Source organism: Chiloscyllium plagiosum, chromosome 21, assembly GCF_004010195.1.
Source record: "Chiloscyllium plagiosum isolate BGI_BamShark_2017 chromosome 21, ASM401019v2, whole genome shotgun sequence".
NCBI lineage: Eukaryota > Metazoa > Chordata > Chondrichthyes > Orectolobiformes > Hemiscylliidae > Chiloscyllium > Chiloscyllium plagiosum.
Window position 1 is genome coordinate 18304822 of NC_057730.1, and position 12600 is coordinate 18317421.

The 12600-nt window shown below is 38.3% G+C and overlaps 1 protein-coding gene across 1 annotated transcript in view; it reads right to left on the reverse strand.

The window, feature by feature from the left end:
• The window catches only part of LOC122560430 (transformation/transcription domain-associated protein), a 210421-nt gene that overhangs the window by 50742 nt on the left and 147079 nt on the right, over positions 1-12600 (reverse strand). The window contains exons 56-62 of the mRNA XM_043711063.1: positions 12377-12489; positions 11228-11363; positions 7379-7570; positions 5605-5800; positions 3119-3157; positions 1953-2218; positions 1328-1428 (exon numbers count right to left, since the gene is read on the reverse strand). Coding sequence (XP_043566998.1) covers positions 1328-1428; positions 1953-2218; positions 3119-3157; positions 5605-5800; positions 7379-7570; positions 11228-11363; positions 12377-12489 — 1043 coding nt within the window. The remainder of the gene's footprint in view (positions 1-1327; positions 1429-1952; positions 2219-3118; positions 3158-5604; positions 5801-7378; positions 7571-11227; positions 11364-12376; positions 12490-12600) is intronic.

Consider the following 12600-nt stretch of genomic DNA (forward strand, 5'->3'; position numbering starts at 1 on the left):
TAGCAGCTAGAAAAATGTACATTTTCTCGCATCGGGTGGGGGGTCAACCTGTGCGACAGCAAGGGTGGTGTGAGTGGGAGTTGTCCAAACTGGTCAATTTGGTTCTATAACGTCAAACCACTTCAGGAAGTCACCATGTAGTATGAGGTGCAGGAAATCCAGCTGAGGAATGGATGCTTCGTATTCTTCAAGAATGTTCACCTAACAAATAATCACTTCATCATGACCCTACATACAGATAACTTCACATGAAAGCTGAAAAACCTAGGTGACACAGCTCAGGCAGCATCAGTGAACAGAGAAAGACTGCTAGCATTTAAAGGTGAAACACTGAGCAGAAAAAACATGAACCCCACTTTCCTCTCTTTGCCTAAGCTGCTCAATGATTCATTCTCTTATGAATTCTTCAGACATCCAGCATCCAAACAATTTGCTTTAAAGATAGCATCCAGAGTGCCATATTTGTATGTCAAACACATGTTTTTGAATAACACATTGTTAAATCAAACTATACAATGCAGGGGAAATAAAAATAAAAGTGATGAGGTGGCATGGAGTTACCCAACATACACAGATCATTCGATTAGAAAAGTATTGAACAAGTATGATCAAGCAAATTAAGATTTCCCTTTGACAATGTAGCACCATTCAGAAGCAAATAGTGAATAGAAACAAGGAATATATTCAAGGCACAGCAGCTCAAGCAGTTGACAGTTCAACTCCCAAGCAAGGTTATGAATTTAAGCCAGAGGTCCCTGATCAACGAAGCATGCTTGCTTCAGTTGGGTGAGTTTTATCAGTTTCCAGCAGGAGTATTATATGAAGTAGTTAAGAGATCCAAGATTTTACACTTAGGAGGGTGATAAAGGGAAAGAGGTTTAAAAAAAAAGTTAAAAGAAAAGTCTGTCATTGACTTGTATTGTAACTTTCATTAGATAAACTGAAATGATGTATCAGCAACTTTAGTGAACAGTTTTGCAACACTAATTCTTTCTTCTCATCTCTGGATTGAGAGAAATTGCAAACATATCCCAGGGTAGAAAATGAGAAGACTCTTCTCCTTAAAACTATCCACACCTTGTGCAAAATGCTTTAGAAAGAATAGAGAGTAGCAATTCAAGGTTGACCAGAATGAGAGATATGCATGTGGGAATTAAGAGTGAAACAGAATTACAAGTTAAAGCAAGACCTTCTCATTTTTGCAACAAATCTAAAACAATGCTTTTTAAATAAATGTACACTCCCACATTAATTATTAGCAAATAGTGGAATTAGACCCCTTAATGGAAAAAAGGAGTGGATTAAGTTCCCTATCATTTTTACATACTTATTAATCTGTGCAAGGAACATTCCTTTCAGTGCGTAGAATTCAGCTGTCATCTCCTTTGTGAAATACTTCAGATTTGTAGATTCAATAACTTCCAAACCCTGCGTGAAACAAAGTTGAAGACTGAATGTATGATGTACTGATTTATTAATAAAAGTCTGGCAAAGCAGTCTTTATAGAAGGAGAAGTTTGAGTTCTCAAGATAGCTCAATTAGTGACCTTTTGTTTGATCAGGCTCTGAACAGCAGTTATTACCTGACAGCTTTGTAACTCAACAGATGATCAATTATTCTTAATAAGTTATTGATTTTGCCATGTAGTGATAAAAGCAAACGTGATCTTTATGAATGTTTCCAATTCCCTTGCGTTACATACCTTTATGCAATTACTGATCATACTTTTCAAATCATTTCTGTCACTGCATTTCAATTCAAAACAATCCAATTTATATATTTTTTGCTTAATTTCTATAGTGGTTGCAAATATATAATGACTCTTCTCTGTCACAAACCTCATCACAGGCAATTACTCAAGTGTCATAGTGGACTTGTGCTCGTTCTCTTCCAGCAGACTCAACCAGATTCTTCACCCCCTTTTTTTGTGAAGGAATGGCCACGTTGCCTACCTGCATACATTCATTCTTGCCCATAACTCCAGCCTGCTGGAGGTAGCACTTGACCTGCTGTCGAATCTTCTGAAAGCAGTCCACGATGGGCACGGTGGGAATAGTATGGATGCGACTGAGGATATCAAGGGCTACATTCACCAGGCCCTGCTTACGGGCAATCTTCCCATACTGGATGATAGCTGAGGCAGAGGCATGGACTCCCAGCATGGCGTTATTTGAGTTGGGGTCATGCTGAGAGCTGTTTTCATAGGCTGCCACGATCGCTTTGGAGAAAAAGAAAATTAAAGTAGTGATTATTTTCAAATTTGAGGGGAAAAAAAACATTTTTTGAGACCCTTTAAAGACATTTTGGAAATGAGCCACATTAAAAAGACTAACAACCACCAAATATTCATTTACAAGACGAAACTGATGATCAAACTTTATCTCATTGCAGTTGACGCAAGATTTACATTTGGCCTTTTGATATTGATTAAAACTATTGAGCTGACATGATGATATGTGGGACATTCTCAAAAGACATGAACATATCTAATGGTGGCAAATGGAAATTAGCAATATAGGAACAGGAGTAGCCATTTAGCCTGTTGAACCTGTTCTCTCAATGTATAACATATTCAAACAAACAGCAACTTAGCTTCTGAATGCTCAATGATGTTTTTAATTTTATACTTGACCAAGCCTTGCTTTCGTGCATTGACTCGTGAGGAAAATTATGAATGATTCACATCTGTGAAAATCAGATTCTGTTCTCCGTATCCATCATTGGCATGATGGTCGATTGGCCTCCTTCTGTGTTGTAGCTATTCTATGATTTTGAATTATTGATAAAAGTTAAGGAATGAGTAAATGTGAAACTCCAATATATCTATGAAAATAAAACAGTATTGCATTCAAAGCTAGACTAACAACTCACTCTGAAGTTCAGATTTACAAAATTAAAATTGAATCTTGTCCCTTGATTAGGATATCCAATTTACAGAGCAGGTCGATCTTATAAGATTGTAGCAAAGAGAAATGGTGACGCACATGGAAATGTTTTGAGTTTTAGCAGGTTTTACCATGAGGTGAGTGTAACTCCTGCAAGTATTCACAAACATTTCAACATTAAATGACTTCAAACCCAAGGTCATTTTGATTTTACAAACTCATTTGTTCCATACCTGCTTTCAGTTTTGTAAGATCAGCTGCAGTTCGTCCCACTGAAACGAATGGAAATGCGAAAAATAGCAAATTTCCTGGAGTGCGCTATGGTTAAACTCTATTAAATTACAGCTTCAAATCTTACTGCAAAGTTTTTTACTATTTAATTTTTGTAAGGAGGGACAGATAACTGTTCTGCAACATTATTTGCTTAAATGAGAAAAACATAAGAACAGGAGTATGCTATTCAACCCTATTCTGCCGTTTAACGAGATGCGGTCGATAAGTATCTTGACTCCATCTACACACCTTGGCTTTGTAACCCCGAATATCTTTGGGCACCAACATCAATATCAGTTTTAGAAATCTTCACCCCACCCCGCAACCCTTTGCATGGAAAGGGAAAGTCTTTAATTTATTCTGTAACTTTTCCCTGGTTCTTCCTTTTCCACATCACCCCCACAATTCCACTGTATCCTGCCACATAGCTCATCTTCAACGAACATGAATATTGACCTATTCCTTAATCTTGTACCTGCTCTGTTGGCTATAAAAATAGGCTATCTCACCATCATACTTTCAAACATCCTTGTACAGGACATTCATTCCCAATAAGCACCTGCCTAAACTACTCCAGCTGAGCCAAGAGCCCAGTGCTTAGTACAAAAATAAAACTAAGCCCTACATTAGTTTGTTAGTGTGCAAACTTGTTTTCCACCAAATCAGAAATAAAATGGTAGCATTTAGTTTGGTGTTCCCTACATATTAGTACTACTCCCAGTTAAGTACCTTGGAGCTTTAGTCTTGTTCTTGGGATGTGCTGAGGTTATGAAAAGAGCAATACACAAATGCAAACTTGTCCTTCCTTTTTACAATGGCAGGCCACATATGGGTTAACACAAGAACAAGCTCCAAGTCAGTTTGTTCAACTCAATCACCATTTTTGCTTGTGTACTGATTAAACAAATTCCATTTTCTTCCAAAAATACTGAACTTTGAAAGCTAAATAAACGTGTTGTATAGGCTAAATGAGCTATTGTACGGCACATTTTATTCAAAATTAGACTAAAAATTTGAAAATCAACGTCAATTTATTACAATTATCTTAATAACCAGATTAATTAATTTCTTATAAAATTAAATAAATAACGTCTCAAATCTAGGGCTTAAGTTCTTAAATCATCAACAGCACAACAATTTTAATCTTTGTAATGTATACTACATATGATAACCAAGTCATTTTTGTCCCAATAGCTGAATTATTGGTTTAAGTTGACCCACCATAACTTCTGATTTACACACAATTCTCAAATTTGCCTTGTCCCTCAGCATTCCAATGATGGAGAATGGCAATAGCTTCACCATCATTAGCCCATATTTTGCTCTGCTAACGCTTCAGGCCAGTGAGATGCAGATGGGTTTGGAGACGGAATTTCAGAGCATGGATCACAATTCCAATAGCTAACTAAAATGTATAACACCACATTTGTTTTAATCTTGCCAAAAACAAAAACTAGAACATGGGCGGCACGGTGGCACAATTCCCGCCTCAGGCGACTGACTGTGTGGAGTTTGCACGTTCTCCCCGTGCCTGCGTGGGTTTCCTCCGGGTGCTCCGGTTTCTTCCCACAGTCCAAAGATGTGCAGAGCCAGGTGAATTGGCCATACTAAATTGCCCGTAGTGTTAGGTAAGGGGTAAATGTAGGGGTCTGGGTGAGTTTCGCTTCGGCGGGTCGGTGTGGACTTGTTGGGCCGAAGGGCTGTTTCCACACTGTAATGTAATCTAAAAAAAAATCTAAAAAAAGAACAATACAGCACAGAACAGGCCCTTCGGCCCTCGTTGTTGCGCCGACTTGTGAACTATTCAATCTGATTACATTTATCTTTTGGAAAACAAGAGCTGATTCCTAAATGGGTTTTAAATATGATCCATGCATGCATGCTTAAAACGATAGACTTGTTGGATTTAATTGCCCAGTTCTGTGGTGTACATATCATATAATATATGAATTAACCTATCAATTTCCTATTGGCTGAATGCAGGGCCTGTTTGAGCCTGTTCAGCCACCCAGTTAGATTATTCCATTTGTACCTCAAACCTCTCAACTTTTCCAGCCTGGAAATTCTCAACTGACATACCAAAACAGCATTTTAGGGGATTACAGTCCTAGGCTTCCATGATGCTTTCATGGGAAGTGCTTCCTTATATCACCACTGGTCAGTCTTGCTTTAATTTTAAGGTTAACTCCTCGCGATCTAGATTCCTAGCCCCAGTCAGTCAATCTGTTTACCCTATCAATTCCATTAACTATCTCTAATACAAATAGCTTATTCTTACACCAAAATCTAAGGGCATACATTCACTGAAAAGTTGCTGAAGCCTACACAGATACATCAGTATTTTAGAACTCAGAAATGCACAAGTATCATCACAATGCACCATTAACATACACAAGTAACATATCCTTACATAAAAATGCATGTTGGCAGGTATATCAGGTCATACCTTGATAATGATGTTGTCTCCACATGAAGATGCTGCTCCAGTGAGAAAGATCATCGGACACAATGGGCAAACGATTCCGCCAAGTTTTCACCACAGTCTTCATGTCATGTAAACTTGTATTCCTCCCCAAATTGGCAGGCTGTAAACCAGCATTTATTTGAGCAGCTTCCTGCAGTTCAATAATTTGCTGAGCCGCCTACAATTTGAACAAAATTCCATCAACATTAAGTTCCAATGAAAAGATGCATTCCATTCTAATGTCAACCGTAAATATAGATTTACCAAGTAGAGTGAGAGAATTTGTAGCACGCCTGAAGTGTTGTAAACAATCCAATTCAAAGGCACGCACAATGAATAGTAAAAGTTATCACTGAACATGCTTATATGTTAACAGCACATATATAGCATGTGGCAACATGTGGCATCTTAAACCTGTCAAAGATACAACACTGGAGCTGCTGGATACATGTCTTTTAATCCTTTTGAAACTACTATAATAACTGAAAACGTTAACAATTACAATTATAACAAATGCTGGCAACTTCCTGATGGAGTCCTTCAAATATAAAGTTTGATGGCTAAATCTCCTATAAACTGCACACAAAGAACTGTCTATTTATTCAAATCAAATCAATTACATTCTAACAGTTTTGATTTACGTATATTCAAGGTAAATATTAAATGACAATATTCAAATCTAAATCCAATAACTTTTAATGTCTATCTTAAATTAAGATGATCTTGGAATTTGCTGTTCAACACGGCCACCAGTCCAGAGCAAACAAAGTTAAAGTTTTGCTACCATATTTATGGAAGGATAAAGGGGACAGTGATGGTCTAGTGGTATTATCGCTGGACTATCCAGAGACCAAAGGAATGTTCTGGGGATCTGGGTTTGAATTCTGCCATGGCAGATGGTGAGATTTGAAATCAATACAAATCTAGCATTAAGAGTCTAATGATAACCATCAATCCATTGCCAATTGTTGGAAAAACCCATCTGGTTAATGTCCTTTAAGGAAGGAAACTGCCATCCTTACCTGGTCTGACCTACATGTGACAACCGCAGCAATGTGGCTCACTGTTAACTGCTCTCTGGGCTATTAGGAACAGGCAATAAATGCTGACTTAGCCAGTGACACCCTCCTCCCATGATTTAAATTTTAAAAATTACTGGCGTTGGGGCTGTTCAAAAGAGATTCACTCATCTGATTCCTGGAATGGATGAGCTGACTTATCAAGAACAGCTCAAAAGGTTAGAACTTTATTCACTAATGTTCAAAAGAATGAGGGGTGATCTCATTGAAGTGTTGAAGTTCTGAGGAGGCTTGACTGGTTAGATTTTGAGATGTTTCCAATAGTGGGGGAATCTTGAATTAGGGGATATAGTTGCAAAATAACGAGGTACACATTTAAAATAGATGCAAAGGAATTTATTCGTGGAGACTTGATCACTAAAAGTAAGCAAGCATTCATGTTTAAAATGAAGGTAAATAGATTTTTGGAATATCAGTTGGCTATACTGAGCTGGCATGAAAGAGGAGTTGTGAGCAGGAACAGATTAACCATGATCTTGCTTAACAGCTGGGTAGGTTTGAGGGGACCAAATGGCCAGTTCCTGCTCCTATTTCTTATCACAGAATCCCTACAGTGTGGGAGCAAGCCATTCGGCCCATCGAGTCCACACTGATTTCTGCACATACACAGAGATTTACAAGTTTATCACATTGCTGTGAACTGCCAAATCCCAGTGATGTCAGCATGGCACACTCACCTGAAGCAATGGCGTATGGACATGAGACACAATGTGTGGGAGTCTCCGCCATTCACGGATTGCGAGACTGCTGGCCATCTCTACCAGACGTTCGATAAAGTTGAGCTGCTGTTCTTCAGGGTGACAAATAGCCAAGTAGCCTCGGTACATGTTGACTTTCCATGCCATTTCCTTTGGGCAACTCAGCTCCACCTGAAGTGTTTTAAAAGGATCACTGAGCTCACCACAGCATTTCCTCCTTACAAAGATGGTCAATGCAGATATAAAACTTAAAATAACATATGGCACTTTCAGACTATAGACCCTAACAAAGTGAAAACTTATTTAGGAGAGAAGAGATTTGAACTACATTCTGCATTATGTTTTCAAAGAAAATCAGAGCCCTTCAAGTTGCTTTTGTGTGACTATACAAGCCTCCAGCCACAGCAGCAATATTATTTGTTTGAAAATGTTCAAGTTCCTTTGCCAAAAATGGTAACTGACAAGTCTGCTGCATTCTGTGTACTCTCAAAGCCCATCAAAAGGAGGGGGGAATATAGTGGGGTAAATACTAAGAAATCATTTCCCTCCACTGGAGGGTTAATAAACAGAGGCTTCAAATTTCAGATAATTGTCGAAAGGGGAGAAGAACATTTCTTTGTGCGGTTAAGAGCTGGAATGCACTTCTTGTGGAAAAGGATCTTGGTTGATTAAAAAGTAACTTTCAGAAAGGAATTTGAAATATACTTCAAAGGTGATAAAAACAGGGACTAAACAACAGTTCCAACAAACAGTATGATAGGCCAAACAGTATGATAGGCCATACTAGTATGATTCCATAATGCTGCAATTATGTGGCAGCAAGGTTATCGGTCTTGCAGGATCTTCATTGATCTTTAAATGTGTCATGCTTCACATAACAAACACCAATGGCAAATGGATGAGAGAGAGGGAGAAAACTAAAATTGCATGGACAAGGCTTCTTAAGTGATGGCAACTGAATGATTCTTCTTGACTCAAACAAATTGCTCCCAAATATGACGCTTATCTTTTGCCTTTAAAAATGTTTGATTCTGACATATCTCAATATTAAACTGAGCAAAAGGGAAAAGGAATACCTATGCAAATGGCCAATACATAGCAGTCAGTCCAAGGGGAACTCTTTATATATACTTTCTCCACTTAGATTACTGAAATACAACGGATTAAAATCAGACACTACTGGGGTTAAGACACTGTTACACATGAGAAACTTCTAAATTACATAACTGGAGAGGTTGAAGCGTATGGGAACAAAGCTACGTGAAGGACTAAATTTAGAACCCACAGGAGGATGCTACAGCATTCTCAGGAGTATTAGACTTCTAGGCTCCAGGCACAAGATACATAAAATAAGCAATGACAAATGGGCACACATGTATATACAGATGCAATACCTTGAAAGCAAAATAATTTCATTGAAATATTTTTGTAGCAGGTTTCAAAGGTCCCCATACTCTCAAAATTGAAATCTATTGCAAGTGGTAATGTACTTAGCTGCCTCTACACAATAACATACAAAGACAGTGGAGTTATGCTGGTGTCATAAAGTGCATTGGTTATACCACATTTTGGAGTAATGCATTCACTTCTGGACACCGCACCTCAGGGAGGATATGACCTTGGAGCTGATGCAGTGGAGATTTATTAAAATGATACAGGAGGTAAAAAGGTTAAATTATGTGCATAGACTTGAATACAAACCTAGCATTTTCATTTCGTATGGAAGATGAAGGTGATTTAACTACAGCATTTGACATGATCGAAGAATTTGATAGGGTGAATACAAAAAATTTCCACTCATGAGGGAATCCATACTGAAACTTAAAGTTAGAGCTAGGCTGTTCAGGAGCATGTCAGAAAGTATTTGTTCTGAGGGGGTAGTGGAAATCTGGTTGAAGTTATTGGAGAAAGATATTGCACAACATATAACACTGACATCCCACCTGATCTCATGTAAATTCCAACTGAATGCTCAGTTGAAACTGCCCCAAATATATTTTGAAAGATAGAGGGGTTAAATACATTGGAAAGTAGTTTGGAATCGCACAAAACATGAAGGATTGTTTGATTGGGATGAGCTAGGTTAATAGAACAAATAAAGGATACAGATGATCCATAGACAAGTAAAGACAACTGTTCTAGCATGTCTATGCAAAAAACTAAATGATTGAAGTTTTTGCTGCAGTAGTACAAGTTCTTCTTAGAACCAAACACCACGGTTCCAAAGACCATCTTTGGATGAATGCTGCTGGGGATAATAAGGTACCCCGAACTTTCTGAAAAAGAACTAACTGCAGTCTCCTTAAATAACAGAACATCAGAATATTTTCAAAATGATTTTAGCAACATGCCAAGTTATTACGAGTCAGTTCTCATCAGTTGTAATAAAACACACCAGCTGCCATAGGCTAGAGCTGATGAAATGTAACCCCCCCAAGAACTAATGGATGCGATGCTGAAGAGGCTGAATGAACAGCAGGAGCTGAAGACTTTTTGTGCAAAAGCTCTTGGCTTTGTTCTGAACGTGCAATCATAAAAATTAAAAGAAAATATATATTTACAGAAGTATGCATCCACTGTTAATAATATTGTGAACATGTGCTGTTTATCTCTCCTGTCATTAATAACAACATGTGGCACAGAGTGTACTGTTCTTTGTTAAACATCGCCAATGCACAAGGGAAACAGCAATAAATGCTGGGCTTGTCAACAATGCCCATATCACATGAATAAATTAATTTTTCAAAATCAGTTGCTGCTCCACTTCAAAAGTCTTAAAATGTGTTTTCTTTGAGAAACTGTGCTTTATTTCTCAGATATTGGAACCATGATAAACAACAAATTAGTAACAAGCAGATGCTCATGCAATTATTCAACAGCTGATCCATAAATACAATAAAGCAAAACTAAATGCAATCAGTTATCAGATGAGGAATAGAGCATTTGGGAATATAATCCTCCTTTAGGACAGAAGATTTCCACGTTTGACAGCACAACACTGACTATTCAGCAGTTCTGAGAGAAATACTGAGGGTGGAATATCTGTACTCGGTTATAGAAATAAAAGGAAATTGGTTCAATGCTGCAATTGATCTCTGGACCAGCTTTCCAATTGAAAACAAGCTATCGCCAGAGTGCAGTTAGCACAAAGTCAGAGCTTTTCTCTACATGGTTCAGGTCACACCAGTCACCCAACAGGCATTTTGTCAAGAGATATTTTTTAAACTCAGTCGGGTGGCCAGCAGGTGCAAAAATCTCTCTGCCAAGTATGAGGGTCTTGCCATTAAGTAGAGAATTATACACAATTACCAATCTCCTCTACTAGAAACAGAAGACAGACACTCTGAAGGAATATTCACCTCTTAGGTCTAAGAATATGTGCAGATTGGCAGAAACATTTGGCCTCTTAGCACTGGCAATAAGCAACCTCACCCTTTCAGCGAGGGAGGTTTCCCAAAAATTGCAAGTAGAAAGTGTTGAATTTTCAGACTTGAGACAAGGGACTCTCAGAGTCTGTACAAACGATGGATGTAGAATTAGAGTGTTCATATTAAATAACCAAATAATTTAATAAGAATTATTTAATGTAAACAAAATTGCATTTAATACCAACAGCCAACCTAAGACTATATAAAGTAGCACTTGACCCATCCACACTGCTTTAGCAGAACTATTCACGAAGGTACAATTGTTGAAAGCAAAGTAGAGCCACATTAGGATAGATATTTTGAAAGTAAAATTATGGTAATTAAAGGAAAAACAGAAAGGATTTGAAATATTAATTATTACAGAACATAAACTGGTGCATCTATTACAAAAGTTGCTTACCTGTACCAGTGCTTCTTTCATAGCAGCCCAGTTAGAGACTCTCCAAGCACATTCCAATACCAGATAAGGATTAACATGGCCTTTAGACTGACCATACTCAGTCAGTGCTTCCCACTGATTCAGTTCCTTTGAGCAGCTGTTGATTGCGAAACAGAATAAGGGCAACAAGTAAATTAGGTTCATGAGAAGGTAGTATCATTGATTGGCTTCATAAAAATCAATCTATTTAACATCTTTTCCAATATGAGCTGTGCCTTTGTTGAATACAATGAATGAAATCATTGGTGTATATCTTGTGATGCTAGTGAGGAATTTGGTTTCCAAAAGTGTTGGGAGAACATCACATTTAAAGAAACTTAGAGCACATTAAGAGGCCATTTGGTCCCTTATTTATATGACGGCTCTTCAATTGAGCAATCTGTTTCGTCCACAAACCGAAATGCCAGAAATCTGAAACAAAAACAAATTGCTGGAGAAACTCAGCAGGTCTGGCTGCATCTATGGGAAGAAAGCAGAGTTTATGTTTCAGGTCCAGTGACCCTTCAAAACTAGCAGTAATTAGTAATCTACAAACCCCGCCTTGACCCCATAATCTTGCCAAGTTACAATCCCAGCTTCTCAAAACCTCTCCGCATAAATGAATTGCCTCATCTCAGATCATCCTAGTAAACCCACTCCATACCCACACCAAATCTTGCCATCTTTGCTAAAGGTTTCATGTCAAGCTTTGAACATGATTCTCCAACTGAATGCAAACAGGGATTTGGGAAAGGTTTCGTGTAACACTGGGCTGCACGATTAAAAGACACCACTGTAACTGACCTCCGGGTGCTCCGGTTTCCTCCCACAATCCAAAAAATGTGCAGGTTAGGTGAATTGGCCATGCTAAATTGCCCATAGTGCTAGCTGTTGGGGAATGGGTCTGGGTGGGTTGCGTTTCGGCGGGTCGGTGTGGACTTGTTGGGCCGAAGGGCCTGTTTCCACACTGTAAGTAATCTAAGTAATCTAATATAAGTAACAAGTATCCAAGCAGAGCAACTCTGAGCCCAGGGAGGAAGACAGCTAATGTTTTGGGTATGAGAAACAAACTGCATTAGACAGTGTTGCTGTTTAAAATCTTCATGCCAGCTAGGAATTTAATGCACTTACCGATTCCAGTGATCCTCCCACAGCTGATACTCTGGAAAAATGGCAGGTGACGCATTATTTCTTTCATTCTCTTTTCTGGCTTTATCCATTGCCTTCTCATAAGTTTCTTGTGCCTTCACAGAAATATAGGCTTGATTACTTCAAGGCTATGGTTGCAAACCAATATTAAAAAAATCTAAAAAGGAGCAAAAAATAAGCATGGCATTGCTCAATTTGCAAGCACT